The sequence below is a fragment of the Fistularia commersonii genome, chromosome 25, assembly GCF_037954325.1.
Source record: "Fistularia commersonii isolate RoL2024-O1a breed Wild chromosome 25, RoL_Fcom_v1.0, whole genome shotgun sequence".
NCBI classification, from domain to species: Eukaryota; Metazoa; Chordata; class Actinopteri; order Syngnathiformes; family Fistulariidae; genus Fistularia; species Fistularia commersonii.
This window is the reverse complement of record NC_141308.1, coordinates 2,391,878-2,415,072: the sequence shown is the minus strand read 5'-3', so window position 1 is coordinate 2,415,072 and position 23,195 is coordinate 2,391,878. Positions and strand designations below refer to the sequence as shown.

Below are 23,195 nucleotides of genomic sequence, written 5' to 3'. Positions count from 1 at the left end.
TGACCAGATGCCTGTGCCACCTCATCTGACTCCTCTGTATGCAGAGGAGCCGGCTCTACTCCGAGCTCCTCCCGGATGGCTGAACTTCTCACCCTTTCTCTAAGGAAGAGTCTGGCCACCCAGCGGAGAAAACTAGTTTCGGCCATATGTATCCACAATCTTGTTCTTTGAGTTACCAACCACAGCTCGTGAGTGGGAACGTAGATCGACCTGTAAATTGAGAGCTGAGCCTTCTGGCTTAGCTCCCTCTTCACAACGACAAAGTCCGCATCACTGCAGACGGTGCACCGATCCGCCTGTCGATCTCTCGCACCATCCTCCCCTCGCTTGTGAACAAGACCTCGAGATACTTAAACTCCTACACTTGGGGCAGGACCTTTTCCCTGACCCGGAGTGGGCATTCCACCTGTTTCCGGTTGAGCGCCATGGTCTTGGATTTGGAGGTGCTGATCCTCGTCCCAGCCGCTTCACACTCAGCTGCCAACTGCTTCAGTGAGAGCTGGAGATCATGGCTTGATGAAGCCAACAGAACCACATCATCTCCACTTCATCCTGTGGCCAACAAACCGGAACCCCATAACACCCTGGCTGTGCCTGGAGATTCTGTCCATAAAAGCCACGAACAGTAGCCGTACCCCATACTCCCAGAGCACCCCCCACAGAATTGTCTGCGGGACACGGTCAAATGCCTTCTCCAGATCCACAAAACACATGTAGACTCGTTGGACAAACTCCAATGCCCCCTCGAGGACCCTGCCGAGGGTATCGAGCTGGTCCCTGTTCCACGACCTGGATGAGAACCACACTTTTACTCCTGGATCCTAGGTTCAACAACCAGGCAGACCCTCTTTTCCAGCGGCGCAGAATTGACCTTACCTTGGAGGCTGAGGAGTATGATGAGGAGTTGGAACATACCCTCCGATCCCCCTTTTCGAAAAGGGGTATCACCACCGTGTTCTGCCAGTCCCGACATCTACACAATGCAGCAGAGGCCTGTCAGCCAGGACAGCCCTACAGAATCCAGAGCCTCGAGTAACCCAGGGTGGACCTCATCCACCAAGAGCTTTTTGAAAAACCGGAAATAGGTGTGTCCGCTTCAGAGTCCCCCGGCTCTGCTTCCTCATTGGAAGGCATTTCAAGGGGGTTGAGGAGGTCTCGGAAGTATTCCTGCCACAGATCTAAGACGTCTCGAGTTGTACACAGAGTTGACGGAGCACTGCTTCCCCCTCCTGAGCCGCCAGATTCCTCCCTTGCCCACGTTTTTGCCTTGTCAAACACCGAAGCCGCATGTCTCTCGGCCTGCCAGTACCTATCAGGTGCCTCCTGAACCCCACAGACCAGAAAGGCCTGATTGGACTCCTTCTTCAGTTTGACCGCATCCCTCTGTTGTGGTCCATCAGCGGACAAGAGCAGCACCAGTCTGCTGCTTCGACAATGGAAGCGCGGATCATGGCCCATTCTGACTCAATTTCCCTCGCCTCACTCGGGATGTGGTTGTCGCTCTGCCAGAGGTGGGAGTTGAAACTCCTTCTGACTGTGGATCTGCCAGGCAGAAGGAGTCTGCCATATGTTCCCAGCAGACCCTCATGTTATGTTTGGGTCTGCCAGGTCTGACCGCCATCCTCCCGACCATTGGAGCCAGCTCACCACCAGGTGGTGATCAGTTGATTTAAATTCCAGAGTAAAAAAGAGTTCAGCCCCTCTCGAGAAGCCTGGCTCCAGCCACCCAACGCTGTGTGTTGAGGTGAGTCCGACAACAGACCATACTGTATATATTCAGAATCTTTCAGCCTTGCACACCAGCTCGGACTCCTTCCCCACCAGGGAGGTGATATTCCATGTTCTGCGAGCCAGCTTCTGCAGCTGAGGATCAGACCGCCAAGGTCCTGAGCCCCTTGGCATTTCCTTTCGGCTGGTGAGCCAGAGGACAGAGGGACCCATGTCAGTCCGAGCTCCATAGATGAAGGCCCGGCCACCAGGAGCTCACCAACGAGCCCTGTCCCCGGGCCTGGCTGCTAAGAAGGGCCCCGGTGTCCGGGCAAGATAGATGGATGGATGGATGGATGGGTGGATGGATGGATGGATGGATGGATGGATAGATAGATAGATAGATAGATAGATAGATAGATAGATAGATAGATAGATAGATAGATAGATAGATAGATAGATAGATAGATAGATAGATAGATAGATAGATAGATAGATAGATAGATAGATAGATAGATTTTTAGATTTGCAACCCCTGAAGAGAGCAGCCATGAGTGAACGAGGGGAAGGAGCAGAAGATTTATTTATTATTTATCTTTTCCCTTTACAGTTCTTGCCACAAATGTGATATGCCAATGATATGTAAATAAAATTGAGGGGTTAATAGAGTTCAGACATCAGCATGAAAGAAAAATGGAAAAAAAAAGAAAGAAAATAAAACTGTTGAACCCCTTTTTTAATTGTGTTTAACATTTAGATACCGCTGAGATACTGCATTAAACATTTTCACCAGGAGATGGCAGCATCATAAACAAAATAATGTACAGTTCTGGATCACATCGTGCTAAACAATCATCATGGTTGTCAAATTATCTATCAGAACTGAAAAAAAAAAACTAGAAACAACGGAACAAACGAAGGGAGTTTTGGTTTAACTTCCTTGGTGATTATACTCAGCATTTTGGCGGGTTTCAGTGCGTTCTGTTGTCTTGCGGGGGAAAGAAACCTTAAGCTGTCACTCGCCCGTTATATTGCAAGGTTATCAGGATGTGGGCGCTGCAAGTCCTGATATTGTAATGAGTTTTATTCGTCGCTTTCGGCCGAGTTAAAAAGGGTGGGTGGGCGGAGGTGGTGTCGGGGGTGTGCGCTTGGCTCGGCTCACCGGCGCGCAGACAGCAGACCGCTGCGAAGTGTTGAGCACGGGACAGGCGCTTCTCAGATCCACAGCGCCTCTGTCACACAGAAGACGCCAAAACCTCTGCCGCCTAGCACCCATCCTAACACCAATAATGTGAAAATCTGTCGGAAACGTGTATCAGATGTTGAAATTCCTCTTCGCTTCATTGACTGCCGTCTACTTGCAACAGGCTCTCCTAGTTTCCAATCAGACTCCAGTAGAGTATCGAACGGGAATCCTTGCGTGAGATGCGGCAATGTTCCGAGGAGTATGTTCACGCGTTACCTCTTGCGGACCCGTGTGGATTTTGCCGGCGGTCATACTGACGGTGAACGTGATCGACGTGCACGCTTACAGCTGTCATGAAGTGAGGACCGCGTTCCAGCTGCGGCAGGTTGGCCCGCTGAACCGCGTACCGGAGGTACCTGGCACAGGTGAGGCGGTGCGTCATGCGCGTGGAGTAAGGTGTCTCCAATCCCAACTGATGCGATTGATCGATAATCGTCAACTGGCACCTCCCTGTCTGCGCCATGGTGTCTTTTTGACCGTCTGACGTGTTCATTGTGTTTCCAGTTAATCAGAACAGAGAGAAAAAAAAAAAAAGGAATTCGCACTTACCAAAAAATAAACAGAAAAACATATAGGGCATTGCGCGTAAAACCATAACAGAAGCCAGAATTTGCCCATGACGCCTCAGCAGAGTCGAGGGACAGAACAGACGCTGCTAAATTACTTTTACCGTGGAATGACATCGTTGGTTAAAATATGGTTTTCATGTCTTCTTCATATATTAATCAAGTAAGTACAGTAAATGTTATTTGGTATGGGGTAATGGACATAAACGCACTCACTTAAACTGTTGATATATCCATATGTCTTGTGTGACTCTGGGTGGCAAGCCCTTAAATCCCTCATCAAATATTATTTCTGAGTGGAAGATTTATGTTCTGGCGCCACAGTTTATGGGAAAAGATCTTCCTACAGAGTCTTTTGGCAACTCTACTGACATAGTTCTCCAGTCTTTGTCAGATTTTTGACAGAAGGATGCTTGAAAGAATGTCTTTAAAGCTTTTGCGGTATGAGCTTTCCTCTTGCACAAGCTGAGGAAAAGTTTTTGTGAGGATAAACATTGGTTCCAAATCTACTTTGGAGGGAATGCATTCTGAGTGGGGTTAGGCTCTGATTCAAATATGCTAGTTTATCTTGAGAGTTATTCAACAAATGCTTTCACCTAGTTGCAAATGCATGCTTTTTGAACTTTTCTTAAATGGTTAATTTGAACACAATACATCAACATTTTAAATGAGACATTTTTCATCATTTGACAAGCTTTGAATCAAACGCTACTGCAAATCTATTTATTTACTTTTGGTGGATATCTGTATTTTGGCCAGAGTCATTCACCCTTACCGTACAAGTGCTGAAACACCACCAACTAGATATAAGCTGTGTAAGTATCCTTGCAGAGATGGCATTATATCAAGCAGGCTGGCACCAGTTTCATCATCACTCTCAGTCTGCTGGCAGTATTAGGAGTAAGAGCACTTGAGTGCAGTGGAAAATATGGCTGAAAGTGCATTCAGAACACATGACTTTTTAATTTATTTCTAATTGGTTTGTCATACTCATAACTGAGGATGCGAGTTTCATTTGCAGGCGGTTGTTTTGGGTTGGCTTTCCTTTCGACCCTTTGGATCCATGTTTACATACCGCAGATAGTGCAGTATACATATGATCAAGCCCATTTTGTGCAGCTAGTTACATTTGACCCAAGTTTTGCCTAAACATTTTAGAATAATTCATCGGACTATTTCAGGTGTAATTTAAGTTTTTTTCATTGTTTATTTATTTATTTATTTATTTATTTATTTATTTATTTATTTATTTATTTATTTATTTATTTATTCATAAATATTTATTTGTCATGTCTAGCTTTTAGTTAAAAATAATTAGGGATAAAAATAAATGACTCAAAAACTCTTAAGGATGAATCCACAGCAAGGCTGTCATAATAAGATTTAACAGTATGCATTGTGTTCATGCGACTATGTAACGCTCCCAGAAGTTGTGATTGTTGCAGTGGTTAATGAAATTTACATTTGATAAATTATTCCCAATCAGGCTGTTTGATATTGCAAAATGCGTGCAAGGTTCTTTGATTTTCACAAACATTTTAAGATGTGTTGTGTCTGGGACAGACGTCCTGTTTTTCATAAAAAAAAAACAAAAAACAAAAAAGAAATGATATGATGATACAAATTGCTTCTCACTTGTCTGGACTCCTAACTGATATCTATGTCAGTGTTGTTGAAGAAGTGTTGTGAACTTGCTTCCTCCTCTCCCTTCACTGCTGATCAAACATTTGCTGTTTTTTATGTACGTTTTCAGCTTAAATCTTATTTTTCCTTCTTATTTGCACTTGCTCTGGAGGGGTTGTTTTGGGTCAGGCGCAATCTTGTCTTCAAAGTAGTGGCCAGTAGAAGTGGATGTTTGAGTGGGAGATCTAGTGTATGTATGTGTGTGTACACAATTATGCTACTCCGCATCAGTTCTCAGATCAAAAGCCAACAAAAGCAACTCTTGAAATTTGAAGTGGCAAAGCTTCAGCTCTGTTCACAGTCTGTTGTTTGTTTTAGGATACAGTGCTGCGTTTCATTTATATGTGGTGAAATGATTTTTCACTATGTGCCAGGAGTGTGGCAACAGGAAACTTTAGTGCTAGCCAACTGGATATGATCCTATATATAAAAAAAAAGGTTTGAACTATTACAGTACCCACATTTTAAGCAGTACTTCTTTTTTGAAAAATCAGTTTGGTTTATTTTTAATACTTCACATAGCGTTATAAGACCACTTTTGTGCTGAGATTAGCCTAGGAAGGTACTATATCCCGCTTCGAGATAGATCATTTGGAAGTCAGATGCTTGAAGTTTGCACACAGATAGACCAACTATTTTACAACTCATTTGAAACCTTTTTCTTTGTGCGTGGCTCATCTGTATCTGATTGAGCACATCTAGCAAACATTTGTTTTTTTATTACAAGATTGTGACTCTTAAGATGAACCTATTGAATAGCTTTGATTGGGAGAGAGTAATGCGTTGTGTATACGCGGCATACAGGGTCATGTCTTAAGAGTAAGGGAATGAGAGCACTGTGTGTTATCACATCGCCACATCCTTAACTACTTACACCATCAAAAGTCTTGGCAAACTTTAAAGCTAAACATCATCTTTGATTGGCTGCAGCTATTTTGATTCCCTTTTTAACTCTGCCTTACTCTCTGAGAGCAAACACATGGTGCACACCTCCTCCTCCATACAGACTAAAAATCGCTGAGCATCTGTGTTTACTTTTCCAGGCCACTGCTCAAGCACCTACATTCTTGAAAATCTACTTTCAGTATAACATTGGTAGTGAATTTTGTCAGTCTTGTCCTGAATAGCTGTTTTCTGGGGGAAAAAAAAAAATGATGATGATGCCTTTCAAACCTCTTATAAACTAAAGGGGAAGGCAGATTTACTCGCTTCACTAATGTAATTTGTTTCACAGTGGGCATCAATGCAAATCAATCTATCTTTTACTTGAGTCGCATGGTTGTGCAGCGGTTAGTACTTGTGGTGGTGCAGGGAAGCATGTTCTTCCCGTGTCTGTGTGAATTTCCTCCAGGTGCTCTGGTTCTCTCCCAAAGCCCAAAAAAATGAAAAGCAGAAGGTTAATTGGAAAAATTTGCCCAGATATGTGAATGAGAGTTTTTTGCTTTTTTTGTCTCAAGATGTGGCCCTGCGATCAACTGGCGACCGGTCCATGGTATTCCTTACCTCTCACCCAATAACAGCCTGTCCCAGCATAAGCGCAGGATAAGCGGTCGATAATGGATCGATAACCTTTACCACTTTTGGTTGTTTTTCTACATTTTAAGCTTCAGGATAACTCATCAGTGCAGGAAAATTAACATAAAAGGGAGCTAAGTCAAAAAGGAGAAAGATGTGAGTTTAACTACTGACTGTAACAACCAATATGCTGTTAATGCATGAACATGCATCTTTAAAATGGACATACTGTATATCAGATTGTACCTCTCACTTTTAATTTCTGTTTGTCAGACTGGTGAAGGGAATGAAATATACTGTTCTGCAGTTGCATTCACATTTATTTTTGAAGTCCGGTAGTCCTTTTTTTTGTCTTCAATCACAATCATCTTCTCCCTCTGACTGATACTTTCGATATAGATTTCAATTGCCCCTTTTTTGAACGGTTGTTTTGTGTATTCTTTCATCTCCAACCACAGCAGCATGTGCTGAGATGACATTTTCTCATGTTGCACTATTCTTCAATCAGTGGACAATGCTTAATTGAGCAGATCATTGTACCATCTGGATGGTTTGTCTTATTTATTGTTTATTCAAAAAAACACAGACTCAACACAGATCTATATGATACTGCAGGTTAGCTGTTCAGTTAATTCTTTAAGCAAGATTTCATAAACGGAACTGAGCATACACTGAGGCAGTCATATGTTCTTTTTGATAAATTCTACCATAGCTTCGGACAACAACCTTGTCCCAGGGGGCAGCCGTTTTAGAACCCTTTAAAGATAGACTTAGATCGAAGGATTTATTTGCACCCTTAATCCCAAATTTACAGTCAGCCAACAACTTCAATATTCTGATTTCCTATTCCGCACTGACACAATGTGTGTAAATGTGCACAATTGCATCACAGGATTTTAAGTTTTTGGTGAATTCTAAAAGAAATTGCTCAAACTGTTATCCCACTCACACGCAGACCTTCAGAAGTTATGCAACCGCTGGGTTGCAAAAGTGTGGTTGCAAAAAGGGTCTTCACTTGGTAGGCAAGTATGATTGGAAGTATATTTAAGTTGGAGAGATGTGTCGGAAGTATCAGGCTGCTCAAGTATTAAAGTATCCAAAATTTATGAATCACAACAATTTCTCCTGATGATTCTGGAATTTTGGAATTTTGTTTCAGACAATTTACAGTTTGTTACACCAAATTGGTGTATCTCCTACAGAGCCACATAACTCACGTAACGCTGGTTCAAGCTGAATATGCAGGACTCAGCTGGTAGCATCCGGAAATGTCTGACCACCTGTAATGAATGTCTGAGGCAATGTGCCATTACAATAATGAAAATGAGACTTGCCATTTGATTAAATATTTTGTTTATCTGACTTTTTCTTTCTGTTTTGTAGAAGCTATTCTGCACTGATATTGCTCCCGTCATAAATAAGATTAAATCGTCTTTTGACTCCCTTGCCTTGATATTGAATAAGCAGGGTTTCGTTTTTTGGGAAAATTCGGCATTGCATCGCTGTCGAATTGGCATGATTCTAAGTGACACTAAGTGACTAACAAGAGCTGCTGTCATTGCTAGATAGTCTATTATGCTTTCAGGGTGAAACTCAGGCAGCAATTAAAAGCAAAAATTCACAGGTTGTTTTCTGTGATACGGTAAGGAAGAGCAGCGGCTAAATGAATGATCAGGGCTTGGCGATGGTTAAGCTGCCTATAACTGAATAGCACAAGTCTCAAAGTTGATAGCAATGGGTCCTGATAGGATTACAGTGTAGTTTTCCATGAAGGTGTTCATTCAGACCATGTAATGACCTACATATATTCTGAACTGTTTTGCATTAATGAATAAAAAAATGCAAGCATGCAGCAAAGACACTTCAAGCGTATTTTTCATAAGCTTGGTCCATCACAAGAACATCAAATGTATGAAATTCTTCAGTTCAGTGGATCACAAAACAGAACCAAGCTTCTGTCAGGTAGTCGCAAAACTCTACATGAAAAAGAACCAAATTAAAATAACTCACTGAACAAACCACTAACCCCAGATTTATATGCCTAAACACCTTTTTCGGTACTTAATCGAGGATATAAGCTCTCGATATACTGTGCTATGTTTTATAGCAGTCGGAATTCCTGTATGTGTGTTTTAAGGTGTTGGAATGACATAACTACCTTCTCAGGAGTATTCATCTCAGCTACCGTGGAACCACATTTTCCGAATGGCGTATGTGTTAGCAGGGTTATTATATAATGGCAGACTAGCGCTATTCTGGAGTTTTGACGTGTATAATGAAGGACACCAAAGTGTTACTGAAATCATTACAAGGTAAGACTCCTGAGCCACGACTTTCATTTGACAAATTAGTCCTGAGTTGTTTGTCACTTTAAGGCAAATACAAGAAATTAGGACTCACCCAATCTGAGGTTGAAATGCCGAGACCATTTAAGGTCAGTGATTAGTTATATAGTGATAGCTGCATGAAGGAAGGACCTGTTGAACCTCTCCTTTACACTCTTTTGCTGTTGCTGAAAGTATTGTTTTGTACTGACAAGGTGTCCTGCACCCAGCGGAATCCTTCAGAGTGGAAAAATTCTCCTCTCCAATTTAATTCCTATATTCATCGGCACTAATTAATTGATCACTGTGTGCATATGGTAGAGCAAATCATTTTTTTTTTACCTGAAAGAATGAAGGAAAATATATATTTACAAAAACCACCAACCATTCTGTGTGTGTACATATATATATATATATATATATATATGTATGTATAAATTTGATTAAATGGAAATAAAAAATAGAAAGTAGCAGAAGCAAGGGGGTGCACAGGGGAGTCACAGAAAATACCTAAAAATAATTATTTGTGATGTAATTGTATGGTTTGGGATAAGCATTTCAGTTCAAAAAAAGGGGTTAAGTGCTCAGATGCAAAGTAAGGAAAAATGTTACTCAAATGACTTATCTTTTAATATGTTATTATAAAAAGAAAAGCTCACATTATTCAAAAATCTGATTGTATCATTCTTTACTTTTCTAGTAATTCCAATTTAAAAACAGTGCAGTTGTTTCCAGATTATTACATTGGACTGTTTCGCATGAGATAGCTTTTGACCCCTGTGGCTCAGTACAGTGAAACAAGCACCATTCCCCGACTGCTGTCAATTCACTGCCATAATCTGTCTGGGTATCACTTACAGGGGCCTGGATTACTCTATTAGTCCCTGGATATTCATTTTGTATCAGAGATAACACAGCAACACAAAGGAGAGTAATAGCAAGTTTGCCAAAAGAGCCAAGACAGATAACGTGGAGCGGGATCAGCCATCAAATTTGGTAAAGTTAACAACAAATAACCTACAAGGTTTTAAAAAAAGGTTACGGCTAGTCAACAAAAGCCTAAAAACTTTTCGCATGCAGCCTTTATTATCATGGCTAAACTCTGTAATTGAATCAACAATAGTTACTAATTACATAGATATTGTTATCAATCTTATGAACATTTATAATCAATGGTCAGCAGATGATAAGAGGACATCTTAAACAACAGGCAGAACGAGAAGGAACATTATATTCAATATTATTGCTAGTTCCACAGCCCTTTTTCTATTCTATATTTGTAATTAAAACTACATTTGAAAATATGGTTTTAAAAGAATGTTTTTTTGAGACATTGATTGTTTTATTGTTGGATTTATCTATAAGCACATCTAATAACAGTAGTTGTTTTGATTGTTAATGTTAACCCAATTTTATGAGTACAAATGGTTTGTGTCTTAATAAAAAGACACTAATTCGCTTTGAATCTCAGTAATGTTTAAAAGAAATAGGTGAGGTTTGGCGAGCACAATAGGGAGATGATACATAAAGGATCACTTTGATTTTTGATAAAACAGTCACATGCATGCATTTCACAATAAGCAAGGATGAAAGAAAGAAAACAGTGTTAAAAAAGCAAAATTGCCTCTATACAGAGAGTTTGCTGCTACTAAGATGGAGATAATGAGCTAGAAGGGGCAGGAGAGCCAGTTATGACTTTGCTTGTCTGGCTCAGGGATGTGAACAAGTGGAGCCTCGCTGGGTAATTAAGAGACACCCGGGCCTCATGAGGATACGCCAGCCAAATGAAAGCGAGGGAGCAGAGAGGGAAAGAGGGATTGAGAATGCAACCCTATTGTGTTTCATGGAGGGATTTGGACTTTGCTGCACTGGTCTTGCGGTCTGTCCTAAGGCCTTGCTTTAGGCTCTGGTTTCAACACCTGCCTTCCTGACCTTCCCCCTTGTAAAATGAGTTATCATATCTGACTACTGCTACATGGAAATGTTCATTTGCATATGAATGTAGGGGAAAAGATAGTTTAAACAATGAAAACAAGTTAAATGCAGCCATCTAAGTGATGTCATCACTTAGACACTGTGTTTATAGTAGACAGCAATGGTGAAAAGCAGGTGACAATCACAGAATAGGCAGGAGCCTGTTTGGGTCATGTAATAGTGTATGATTAAGCAATTCACTGGATCATAATCAGGTCAATGCCACCAAGTGGTAGTTTAGAATTACTAAATCATGGCCAGTGACTCTAGTTTCAGAGATGATTTAACACAAACTATATGCATGGCGATGTCTTCTATGTGTGTGTATGTAAATAAGGATATTTTAAATTTGAAACGAGTATAAAAATATTTTTGTGTTTCTATGGCACTTGTACTTCTATGCTGTTACAGATGTAAGTTTCCAAAACACTTAACAACATGGGCACTGTTGTATGGGCAAAAGATATTTATATGTTTAGGAGAAAGTATTTATAGCAGGAAACATAGTTGAATTCCTAGTCTACTTTCTCACCCTACCATGGTGCCTCTTCTGTCTCCCACTGGAGTTATAGTGTCTATCTATGTGCATATTCACAACACTATACTTAACACGTGTGGGATACCATGTGTGTGTGTGTGTGTGTGCGTGCACATGTGAGTGTGTGCATGTGTGCATGTGTCTCTCTGTCTGTTTGATATAGAAAATTGACATGTTCATGATAAGTCTATTTTTGCTCTGCTTTCACAGATGTGGATCTCTTAGTTTGTAAACACCAAGGTCCATCATGCTGCACCCGAAAAATGGAGGAGAGCTACCAGTTTGCTGTCAAACGAGAAACCCTCCACAACATCCACTCCTACAGCTACGAGCTTGAGCACCTCATCTCTGGTCATTCGGCTGCCTTCCAGGGTAAGAAATGAAACCAAGGGAGCAATCACTTGGGTTTCATTGGAGTGGACATTAAATCCAAAGATGACATAATCGTGGTAATCCAAAATGTTAGTTTCTTTGAGATTCTTAATTTCAAATCCCCCTCCTTGTTCATCTGTTAAAGTGCTGTCAACAACCAGAATGTCAACAGCATAAAATGATGAGGAAAAAGCTAGAAAATAATTTACTCCTATAATTTCTTTATAATTTAGCTTGCATGAAATGCTTTTTTTTAATCTTAGAAATTAGTCAAGAAATACAATACAAGTTTCTTGAAATTCCCTCGTGGCGATTGTGTACAGGCAATTGAATAAATAGGTAAAGGAGCAAAAAACAGGTGATTCTTACTGTGGATTTGGCGGCAACAAAACTATGGATAAATGCAGGTGATGGGAAAAGAAGTGTTTAAGTGCATGTTTCATGTCCTTTTGTGTTTTTTGGAGTATGGTCTGCTTCATCATTATATGATCCGAAACCTCAGGATAGTAAACAATTATTTGGAAGTCTTGAAAGAATGAGGGTTCCTCTGGAAAGTGAAACAATCCATGCAAGTTTTTTTTTTCCTTTTTCTTCATCTATATTTTTAAGTTGTATTTATTTCTGGATACATTTTTAGTAGTGATGCTTGATCAGCAGAGTCAGTTCACCAGTTTGAGTTCTGGACCGTTAAGGTTCTGTTGTAGATTTAATGTTTGTTTCGGCTCGGTGCGTCCTGCCACGGACTCAGTACTACTATGCCCAACTGATTCAAGCAGTGAACTTTTTGCACAAAGTTCTTCTCTCTTTCTCTTGAAAATTGCAGTGTCATTTAAAGTTAAAAAATTCTGGAACAGATGGTTATTCCTTCCCGTAAACCTTTGCCACAAATTTTTGGTGTTTAAGGAATTCAGAACTATGCAATTAGTTTCACAAGACAATAGACTATTTTGATGTTGGCCAAGTAACTTTTTATGACTGATGCAGGAAACTACTGGGCTTGGTCTCTAGTATGGAAAAACTCAGATCATATGTGAGCAAATGCTGTAACACAGAATGAAATTTGGTAAACGATGGACTGTTTTCAGATATTATCAGGGAAATTATACTTGTTATGGTGAACTTGTCATCGGTATAGAGTAGAACACGGTGTTCTCTCATAGCAAATGCTCTTACTTCAAATTAGTTATAAGACTAGAAGTCCTCAAATAGTGTTCCCAGTATTCGTCCTTTTCATCATCATTAAAATCTTTCTCCTCTTACCTCATGCCTGTCTGCAGATGGAAGATGGGATGTCCCAGATATCCAGAAAAGGTCAAGACGGAAAATAACAATGGAATAACAATAGATACTGGGGTATATTGATGCAGAAAATGATGTCATGAGACCTCAATTTGCAAGCCTTCTAAGGACAGTCTCTGTGCTGTAGTCTGAGCGCCTCAAGTGGAATGCAAAGTAGCAAGTGGCTCATATCATATACCGCATGAAGTAATGAGAATATGATTTTGGCTGATACCACTAGTACTCTTATTCACTGGCTGCGAAGCAAGAAATTGCATCCCATGTGGTTAAGCATAGAGTCGGTTGTCTGCAAGCTAAAAACACTACTTGTCATTTGTTACTCTCGTGTTGATTTGATATTTTTTTCTAGATTATAATATGGCCTCAAACTAAAGCACATTGCACAGCTTGGAATATATTGATTTATTTTTATATTTGATATGTATTTCCTTCACTTCAAAATGACAGTCTTCAAATAAATTCTGTTGTATGGGCTGTTAACGTTCTGTAATTTTCTTTGGAACTATGCCAGCAAACCATTTGTTGAATTCTGTGGTAAAATATTTTAGGATAAACAAAACCACTACCTCTTTTGATCATGACACTTTTTCTACAGTTTGCAGCAGTCAGTGCATAACTTTTTTGAATTTATAACTAAAACTTAAGAAAACAAATTTAAGGGACTTCCTGTATGTCAAGCAGCTGTAGAACATTTTATGCATAAATTACGCTAGTATTAGTTTTACAGCATTAAATAAGAGCAAAACCCGTATTTTCTGCAACTAAAAAGAGTGTCAGCTCCTTCCTCATACATGCACATCACATTCTTTCCCACAGGCCAGCCCCAGCTTTTTTTCGCAGTGGTGTTTATTAGTTGTGATGCTGGGATGGCGTGCAGCTGGGCGGGTGGTGCTAGTCACTTTTAAAAGACTGAACACTGCCATGATCCAGTGCCGTTACAGTATGTTCTAATATTATTACTTTAAACTTGGCTGTTAAACCCCAGCAGTAATACTTATTGTGAGTTTTATTATGATAAAAATTTGGAAAAAAAGAAGAAAAGGTGGAAAAAAAAGAAGTCATCACACTTCACTTCAATCATTGAATTTTATTTAGTGAAAGCCTTGAGACTGACAGAATTTCCACAGCACAGAACAGATTATTCAAAATTGACCAGTTTTTCTTTTTTTTAATTTTTAAAATATTAACACATAAAATGGTGACGACATGAATAAATTACAAGCAGAATACATAATTAGCTGTTAAGGTGTTGTTTAAAGATGTAAATTTCATTGGTTTGGATCCTCATGTTTATCACGGGTGGTTGATTTGTATTTTCCTTCATTACAGTCACTTCATTGAGAAAACGGCACCACTTGTTTTTTTTGCTATACAATGGAGCTCACTTGGTTTCAAGACAAAATGACCTGCTGATTGGTGAACATTCATCAAAAAGACACACCCATTAGAAAATAAATGGTGTGTGTCTGCATGTGTCTGTATTTGTTGGCCTGCCTTTATTTTGACAGCCCCTACTGAGTTCTGTCATGTAAAGGAGTTGCCATGTCATGACCCCATTAAAGCAAACCACATTTGCTTCTGAAGATGTTTTTCCATAAACCATTTATCCTGAAAATAGGGTTTGGGTTTATTTTGCAAAAAGACTCAGAGGCAAGAATATTTTTGAATAATCTCAATGTTGCAATGTTTTTTTTTTTTTTACATTCGGGGATTTTCACACAATAGATCTTGGAGCTTCATTTCACATTTTAGAGGAAAACCTTCCACGTCTTCGGGTGTAGGGTATAAGGTGTGTTAAGGTACGAGGGCAGAAGTACAAAATGTGCAAATGTAAGGAAGGGAAAAGAATTCAAATAATAGTTTTCATTATTTTGGTAAAATACTCATCCTCATGCCATTCTGGTATAGGTCATTCAGTCTGTGAGGTATATGTAGCGGGGAAAAAACAGCATTGTTTCAAAAATAGAGTGAAACTGTGCATGTGAATAACTTAATAAGGTAGCCTGAGGTTTAACCCTAAAAATGTGTTGTGACCCACAATGTTTCAGGTTAAAATGAAACAGAAACTGATTGTCCCTTAATACCATTAAATTTCAATTTTGGGAATGATGAGTTTTTCTTTCTTGATGTCCGTGACAGTGAAGAAATTAGGATCCGCCCAAAAACTGTTTTCGTATGTTTGAGATTTCAACTTTCTCTGCCATTTGTGACCGTCTTGTTTTTATTCTCAGCATACCAAATCCAAAGAGAAAACTGTCTAAGCTCATCTCTTCATGACATTTAAAGTCTAAAAGTCACACCAGGTTTAGCCTTTTATCAGACACCTGAAAGTTCATGTTGTTCCTTTACCATATTAGCTCTCCGACCATGATTTTTTTTTCTCTCTCCATTACTGCAGCAAATTTTTCTCTGCTGATGTTTTGACCGACAGTGCTATTGCTCTAGAGGCTAATGCTTGGACACAGGATGACATTGCACTGGGCCATGAGCTCATGCTCAAATTAGGGAGGATTTCCGGAATTCATCCCGACATGTCTCATTTAATCACGTAGGGTGGAGAGGAAACGTTTTCATGGACCTAACAGTAGACCCAACACATTGCGTATTTGAATTTGAATGTGAGTGTCCAAAGCATGTTTGTGTTGTAACTGCACCTTTTTTGGTCTCTTGAGTAGACATGATACATTAAAGCAAGAGGACTCTCAGCGTTTGCTTGACTCAGGTTGGCAAAATATGATGGAAAGTGCAAAAGAAAACAGGAAAATACTGACCTAATTTTCATCTCTCTCTATTAGCACTATATTGGATGTATGAAAACCAAGAGGGATTGGAACGTGGAGAGTGCCTCGAAAAATTTTCAGTGAGAATGTTGGTGGCTAGGGGCAGTCAAAGCTATATTTCATTGAAGGTGAGCACAGACACTATTTAACATAGCACTATCAGGTGCATGTGTTTATTGGGTTAGCGTTTATAAGCATTCTTCCTGTAGGACCATTGTTAGAACCTACATTATCCCCCCATGTCTCCCTGACTGTACTTTATTACCTGTCACAATTGGCTGCTTCTCAAGAGTGGGCACTGTTCCAGCAACTTACTTGCTACCATTCCAGGTGCCAAGGGTGGACACACACGAGGCAATGAAACTTTAAATGCAACATTTTCTACCGTCGTATTCACCCTTGAAATGTCTTTGCATTTCCCATCACTGTCATTCTGCTGCCCCAACCATCATGTTTTGCGTGTTATAGTCAGTGCCTTGGTTGACATGAGGTTTGTGTAGAATAGGCTGCTGCCAGTCTCCATAATTTGACACTACCAAAATGAAATCCAACTGAAGCAAATTATACCCCTTTATTCCTATCCAGCATCATCTCTTCTCACACGGAAAGATCTTCTAAAAAAACAAACAAAAAAAAAATACAAACACACAAATGCTATATCTGACACTGATTTTCAGTCTGCATTAAATACTGTTGGAGCAATTTCCATCAATCCCACTGTTATGGCAAGAGCACAATAAGCTTGAAGTCCAGGATGTTTCCTGTAATGAGATAAAATGATGTCTCCTGGAGCTTGCTCTCTCGCCAAGAGAATTTGTCCTTTTTGGAATTCAATCTGTTAGCTAGTCTGATAGGATTTGTGCAGTGATGCTGGTCTAGCCTGCTTTTTTATACAGTGTTCTGTCTTTCTACTGCACCAGTCATTCCCAGATCGACCCCACGAGACCCAGTATGTGGAGAATGAAATATAAAGTAGATGTCTATGTATACTGCATATGAAAACCATGTCCAATTCAAATATCTACTTTATAGATTAACCAGACAGTGCCGTCATTTTCATTCAGCTATGATTTTCTCATTCCAGTTTACTCAGTTTGAAAATGAGACGTTATGGGAAATGATGATGTATTTTGCTGAGAGGATGAGAGGAGCATTACATAGTGTTCAGTTTTATGTATCAGTGTGTGACACTGGCTTTTATCGTCCACCGGTGGGAGGAAAGGGTGTGTTCTTATTATTTGCTCATCACTTTGCTCTAGAAAATTGAGCGTGTTGCAAAAAGTAGGTTGAGGTTGGCTAGCTCCCTCTTATCTTTTACTTGCATCATCATGCCTCCAATTTATAGCCACTTCTCTTTAGACCCAATAAAGTACATCTTTCTTCTTCTACTTCCATCAACAGTGGCCAAGTAGCATTTGCCAATCCCTCTGCAATTTACTTTTAAATACTACGAGATGAAGATGGGTGCATTATTTTTTTTTTTTTTCAATAAATGGACAGGAATGTAACCATTAGATAATCTTGAATTGACTTAGTTTTAGATGCTTGACATGTAACATATGGGTTCAGTGATTTCATTCCCTCTGACAATTCCTGTTTATTCCATCAGCATGTGCTTCTATTTCATTGTCTTTCTCTAATTCTTTACACTTTCACCTTTTCTCAGTTTAATGTACTTCAGTTCTGTCAGTTTTACCAGTCAATCTTTCAGCTCAAGTCCTTGCTAACCTTTTAGCTCATCAAACTGTTTGTAGATTAGTATTTTATCTGTTCAGGACATTTTTAGGCTCTAATTTGCCATAAATGTCTGTCAGGTTTCATTGCACACAATGCAACTGACATGAGAACCCTCAGGTCAATTTCCTGACCCTGAATAAATGGGATATAGATCTGACATATATTGAATATCTGACGATCTCCATCATCTGAGTGGACGGCAATTCTGCATTTAAATGTTTAAAGGGTGTCAGTGCTTACTTTCAAATAAAATTTCAAAAGTGCAATAGACAGTGAGACTTGTCCACCATCAAAACCAGAAAAAGATAAACTAAACAAACAAGAAACCTCAAAAAGTAATTACTATTACAGTTATGTTTCTAAATATTTTGGCAGGTTATAAAAGCAGTTATCATATGTGGGTCTCTTAAAATACACTATATGCTTTGACAACAACAATGCATAAAGGAAACAATAAATTGTTTACTCAGTAGATACAAACTGTATTATGTTACTATCACTTAGTGAGCAGGCAAGAACAAGGATCTTTGTTGACATTATTCATTCTTTACCAATCCTAAAAATGTAAAAACAATCAAAAGAAACACAGAAAAACATAAAAAGACATAAATAAAATATCACTAATGTTACATATATTGATATTACTAATATTAGTACTCCGTTAGCATAGCATAAGCTGCAGTATCAATACTAGTTAGACATCACAACTTGATATTTCACAAGTTTCTGACTATTCTAGCATAGACTACATCCAAGGTTCAATCATTTGAAATTGAACAAATGTTTTCACAGAACAAGACTAATGCTTACCTTAGCCTCTCCCTTTTTTCATTAGCTTCAGTTCATTTCCTTTCCACTTTTGTTGGTTAATAAATCAAACAATATAGATTTATTTTTGAGTCCAATGACATTTATTTATTGACAACCAAAATCTTTTGGCCCATAATCCAAAGAATCTATGAGTGGCCCTTTTTAATGCATAGTTTCATAAAAAGATGAAAAGTTTCAAACAGAAGCACACCTGGTAACAATAGTCGAGAAAAAAATCTTTCATCTTTTGGTCATTTTACACCTTAAAGTCCTTTCATTGGTCTGTTTCATATTAATCTCATGTCAGCTAAATGTTTCCTTTCTGCCTTTCATGAAAACTCAAAGTACAGTCCCTTTCTCTCTCGTGATCATGAGTTTCCACTTATGTTTTATTGCAGTAAAAAGTCTTTTGTTTATCAAAAGCCACTAACTGTCATCAATTTTTTTTTTTTCTTGTCATAGAGCCAGATGATATAAATACTTGTTGGGGTTTAACCTAACATTTAGCACACATTTGCACAAATGCATTAAAACAAAAAGAAAACTTAATAATGTGTGATGGTGCTTTCAGGGCTGTTAACATTTTGTCACAGTTGAAATTTGTTTTTTAGGGAGTTAAAACCACTTTAAGCGTACATTCTCTATAGCAGGGCTTTCAGACTCGCGGCCCGCGAGCCAATTGTGGCCCTCAGAACAATATTTTGTGGCCCCCTGCCTGAAATCAAATTTTTGTCTTAGTGCGGCCCGCGCTTTTCTCACATGCATCTGCGGGTTTTATACAGTGGGTTTAAAAAAAAAAAAAAAACGGGCAAGGAAAAATGAAAAAGTAACTTTGCAATATATATTTGCTTCAAAATTTGAAAAAACAAATGATTTTTTGCTAAAAAACTTTCTAGTGACATTGTTAAAATTATCTTTTCTTATCTTATTTCCAAAAGAAAACCCCAAAACGATAGCATAAAAGAACGAAAAAAACGGCAAAATTAAAGAAAATGATTTAATAACCAGAATTGCCTTGTAAACATTATACCTCCTCTTATACATTCTACCAATCAATTTTATAATAAATTCTAGTGGCAAATTTTTCCACTGACAAGATTTTCTCTTTCAACAATATTTTTAGGGTGTAATTTTGTAATTTCACCAATTCTTTTTTGATACTCATTTTTAATATTAATTCATCATATATTTTTTCGAGGAACAGTTCATGACATATAGAGATTTTTAGTATTTACCTGTTTACCTCCTTTACACTAAAACAAAGGAAAAATTTGGACTTAGTGTAACTTCTAGGTAATGATTTTACTAGTCCGGCCCCCTTGACATCAAACTAGTCCGTATGTAGCCCCCGGACCAAAAGGAGTTTGATATCCCTGCTTTATAGTCAATTCACTAGCCTGCGTGTGGTAATACATGACATTAATATAAAACTTGGTCAAACTGTTACTGCTAAAACCAGAGATTTCTTTTCAGGTATGCAACATGTGTAGCTATCGTACCTCTTTGGACATGTAATAGTTATATTCCTGACCTTTTGTAAAGCTGTAGATGGTTTTGATAGTTTTGATAAACTTTATCATCACCTGACCAAACCTTGTTGTGATATATTAGATGGCTCAAAGGTCTTGAGATCTGTCGGCCTGCGGTATCAAAACAAACTTGAATTTGAAGGTGAAACTTTGGGTGACCTCTTTACCAACTTAGCTATTGTAACAGAGGAAAATGCACTGTCAATCGCATCCTACAGTCAAACATTCAAAGTATTAAAGCTGATCTTGAACAGTGCGAGTATATTGAAATTGACGTTTTGGAAGAGGAAAACCTCAATCTATACTTAATGGAAATTATAAGGTCAGAAAAGATTTTGCATGGCATTGGGTAGCCATACAACTAACAAGAAGTGCAGATTTGACTACAGCTCTTGCTGTTTAGTTTGACTTTACTTCAGTGATGGAGGATTTTACAGACCCACCTTACACACTTTGTGAATTGTTGCCAGTGTGCGACAAATATGGCTTCAGTTGATTGAATTTGTTGACGTTGTAATGTCATTGGTGAACAACTTTGTTGGAAGTCCATCTTGTATGCTTTTGATATTACGTTTTAAAAATCTGTTGTATTTTCTTAAATAAAATGCTTAACAATATAGTTTGTATGTGATGGTATGCATGCATGGTGTAAGTTTGTGTGCGTGCACATTTGTGCTTATGATGTGTGTGTCTGTTTTGAGTGTAGGGTATTACTGTTATTAAAGCCTGGGTATTTATTAGACTGTCGGCTCCTTCTAAAATATAGTTATTTTGCGGTTATTGATTATGACTGACAGACAGAGGTTATTAACTCCTGCTCTTCACCACACATTTTTTACACCATCCTTCTTTGGAGATCCTCTTCTCCACACCATTCTCACTCCCCATTATAAAATTTCATAGGTATTTCTCACAATTGGTTTCTTCTTCCTTCCATTCTGCCAAAGAAATCCTTGATTAGCTGTAATTCCTTGTGCAGATTTATGATACAATTAGTAACTCTCTATCAGCTTGGTCAATGTAAATATTCAAAGTATTTATGATGTGCACATTTTTTTGTGAACTTAGTGGCAGAATTTAAGTTATAAAAAAAAATCAGTAATGGATATTTATTACGGGGCTAAGTTTTCTCAATTCTAGGAAAAATTACTCTTGTCTTTTAGTTTCACTTTGCAATGAGTAACTGCAGAATGATAGACCTCTGGCAGTTAAATAGGATATATAATTTTCCCTGTTATAAAAAAATCTCTCTCCAGGCTGCCCTTTTTCTTTTTAAACTGAGATACTTTGATTTATATGCCAATAATCAGAGGAGAAATATGGCATTGCGAAAAATTCTAGTGCCTCTCATGCTTCAGTCTGTGGGTGTTGTCCATCAGTCTGTCAGCATTCTAACCCCCAGGCAGGCTCTCAACCCCTTTGAGTATCAACCGTTTAAATATGCGTCCCTCCCTTACTCATTCTCAACCCCTAACCCCTGCCCAGAGTTCTGTCTCCTCTGTCCTTTCCCTCTCTCATCTGCTCATTCCCCTTCGATCATGTTTCCATACTTGGGCCAGAGAGAGAGCTGTTATCTCATCTCATCTCCATCTCCACCGCAACCCACCTTCTTCACCCCGCTACATTATAGTCCACTTCACCCTGAATGCCCCGGGCATCTGTGGAATTGTTTATGTTTATGTACTAATAAAGCTGGGCTGCCTTTTTAATTAAAGTATTGCAGATGGAGAGATGGGAAGTTTGTGCCGCTTCTATTTTTCCTCCCCCCGTCCTCATCCTCCTTGTCTCATCCTCGTCCTGCCTTGTCCATCTCTCTCGGGGCTCATTGTCCCGTCTCTCTCGACAGGACTGGGCATGCCAAGTGGAATCTGGGTTAAGGGTCAACTGGTATATGTGCACACACATTTGTGATTGCTTATGCAGTTTTTTTTTTATAAGGAGCCTTTGCAGTCACAGGGTTTTTGGCCGAGGGACGGCACTCCAGCTCTTGCAGGTCATGTCTCCACTAACAGCTTGTCTGTGGTTGTTGATTGACAGATGAGTCATACTCTCAGTTTAGACCACAAATGTGCGGTTCTGCCACACAAGCATGATGAATCAACAGATTGATTCTGTGTCTTATTTATAGATTATTATTACCATTAAACTGCTGAAACGTTACTGGCTAAGGGATTGGGTAACATCGCAACCCTTCTATGTAACCGAAGATGATCGGTACTGGATGAGTGTGCAGGGTTCTATGTACAGCGTTTCTACTAATTAAAACAAGGATATGTAATCTACACATGTGTCACTATGTCATATATGTGTGTGGTAGCCTGCCTGAAACACAAGCCATTGCCAGGATTAAAATGCTTTGCCTGAGAAGATGGAAGGAAAGGTCCAGTCAGGACTGTTGCCAAGACAGGAATGGCCCCATAGCTTCATGGTATTAGAATAGTGTCTCCTACCTCATTATCACAATTTTAAAACGTCTCCGAACACAAAACCGCATACAACTTGAAGACATTTTTTTTAGACAAATTTATAGACAAAATTAGAATTGATTGCTCACCTTTTTTTAATTCCCGTTTTTTAAAATCTAAATGTGAGTGGACATAGTGTTCTTCATTATTGATCAGTCTCTAATGACTCATGATCAAAATAAATTACAGTATGTAAACTGATTTTAATCTCAAGCCTGGTTGTTGATTTTCTCCTTTTCTGTACAGAACAGACAACAAGCCACACGTGAATTCTACAAAACTTTAATTTGACTTTTTTACAAGGGGTGCCTCATGTTTTAATACTGTATACTTAAAGTAAGATTGAACAAGCTCTTGTTACCAAAATTTTAAACTGGACACAATAGTTTTTTTTGACTCTGGAGCAAAAAAAAAAAAGAACAGAAAACTATGAAGTGCAGCATTTTGATACCAGTCCTCAGGGAATGCTACTGTTTATACAGTATAATCAGGCCACCTGGTGCCACATGTCTGTGCTTCTTTTTAGCTTCCCATTTTTTATACCACAGCCTACATTTGCTACTTATACTGTAACAATACTGCTCAGTAGAATTCACATAAATATTGGGTTATTCCAAAATTGTTTTGATTTAAGAAGGGTTTATTGTCAA

General features: G+C 38.9%; 1 protein-coding gene across 2 annotated transcripts in view; it reads left to right on the top strand.

Moving 5' to 3' along the window:
* Positions 1–2,874: 2,874 nt before the first annotated feature.
* gpc5c (glypican 5c) overlaps positions 2,875–23,195 on the top strand; it is a 107,770-nt gene continuing 87,449 nt past the window's right edge. For both annotated transcript variants that reach the window (XM_086172390.1, XM_086172389.1), the window contains exons 1-2: positions 2,875–3,318; positions 11,764–11,925. In XM_086172390.1, coding sequence (XP_086028516.1) covers positions 3,141–3,318; positions 11,764–11,925 — 340 coding nt within the window. In that variant the 5' untranslated portion in view covers positions 2,875–3,140. The remainder of the gene's footprint in view (positions 3,319–11,763; positions 11,926–23,195) is intronic.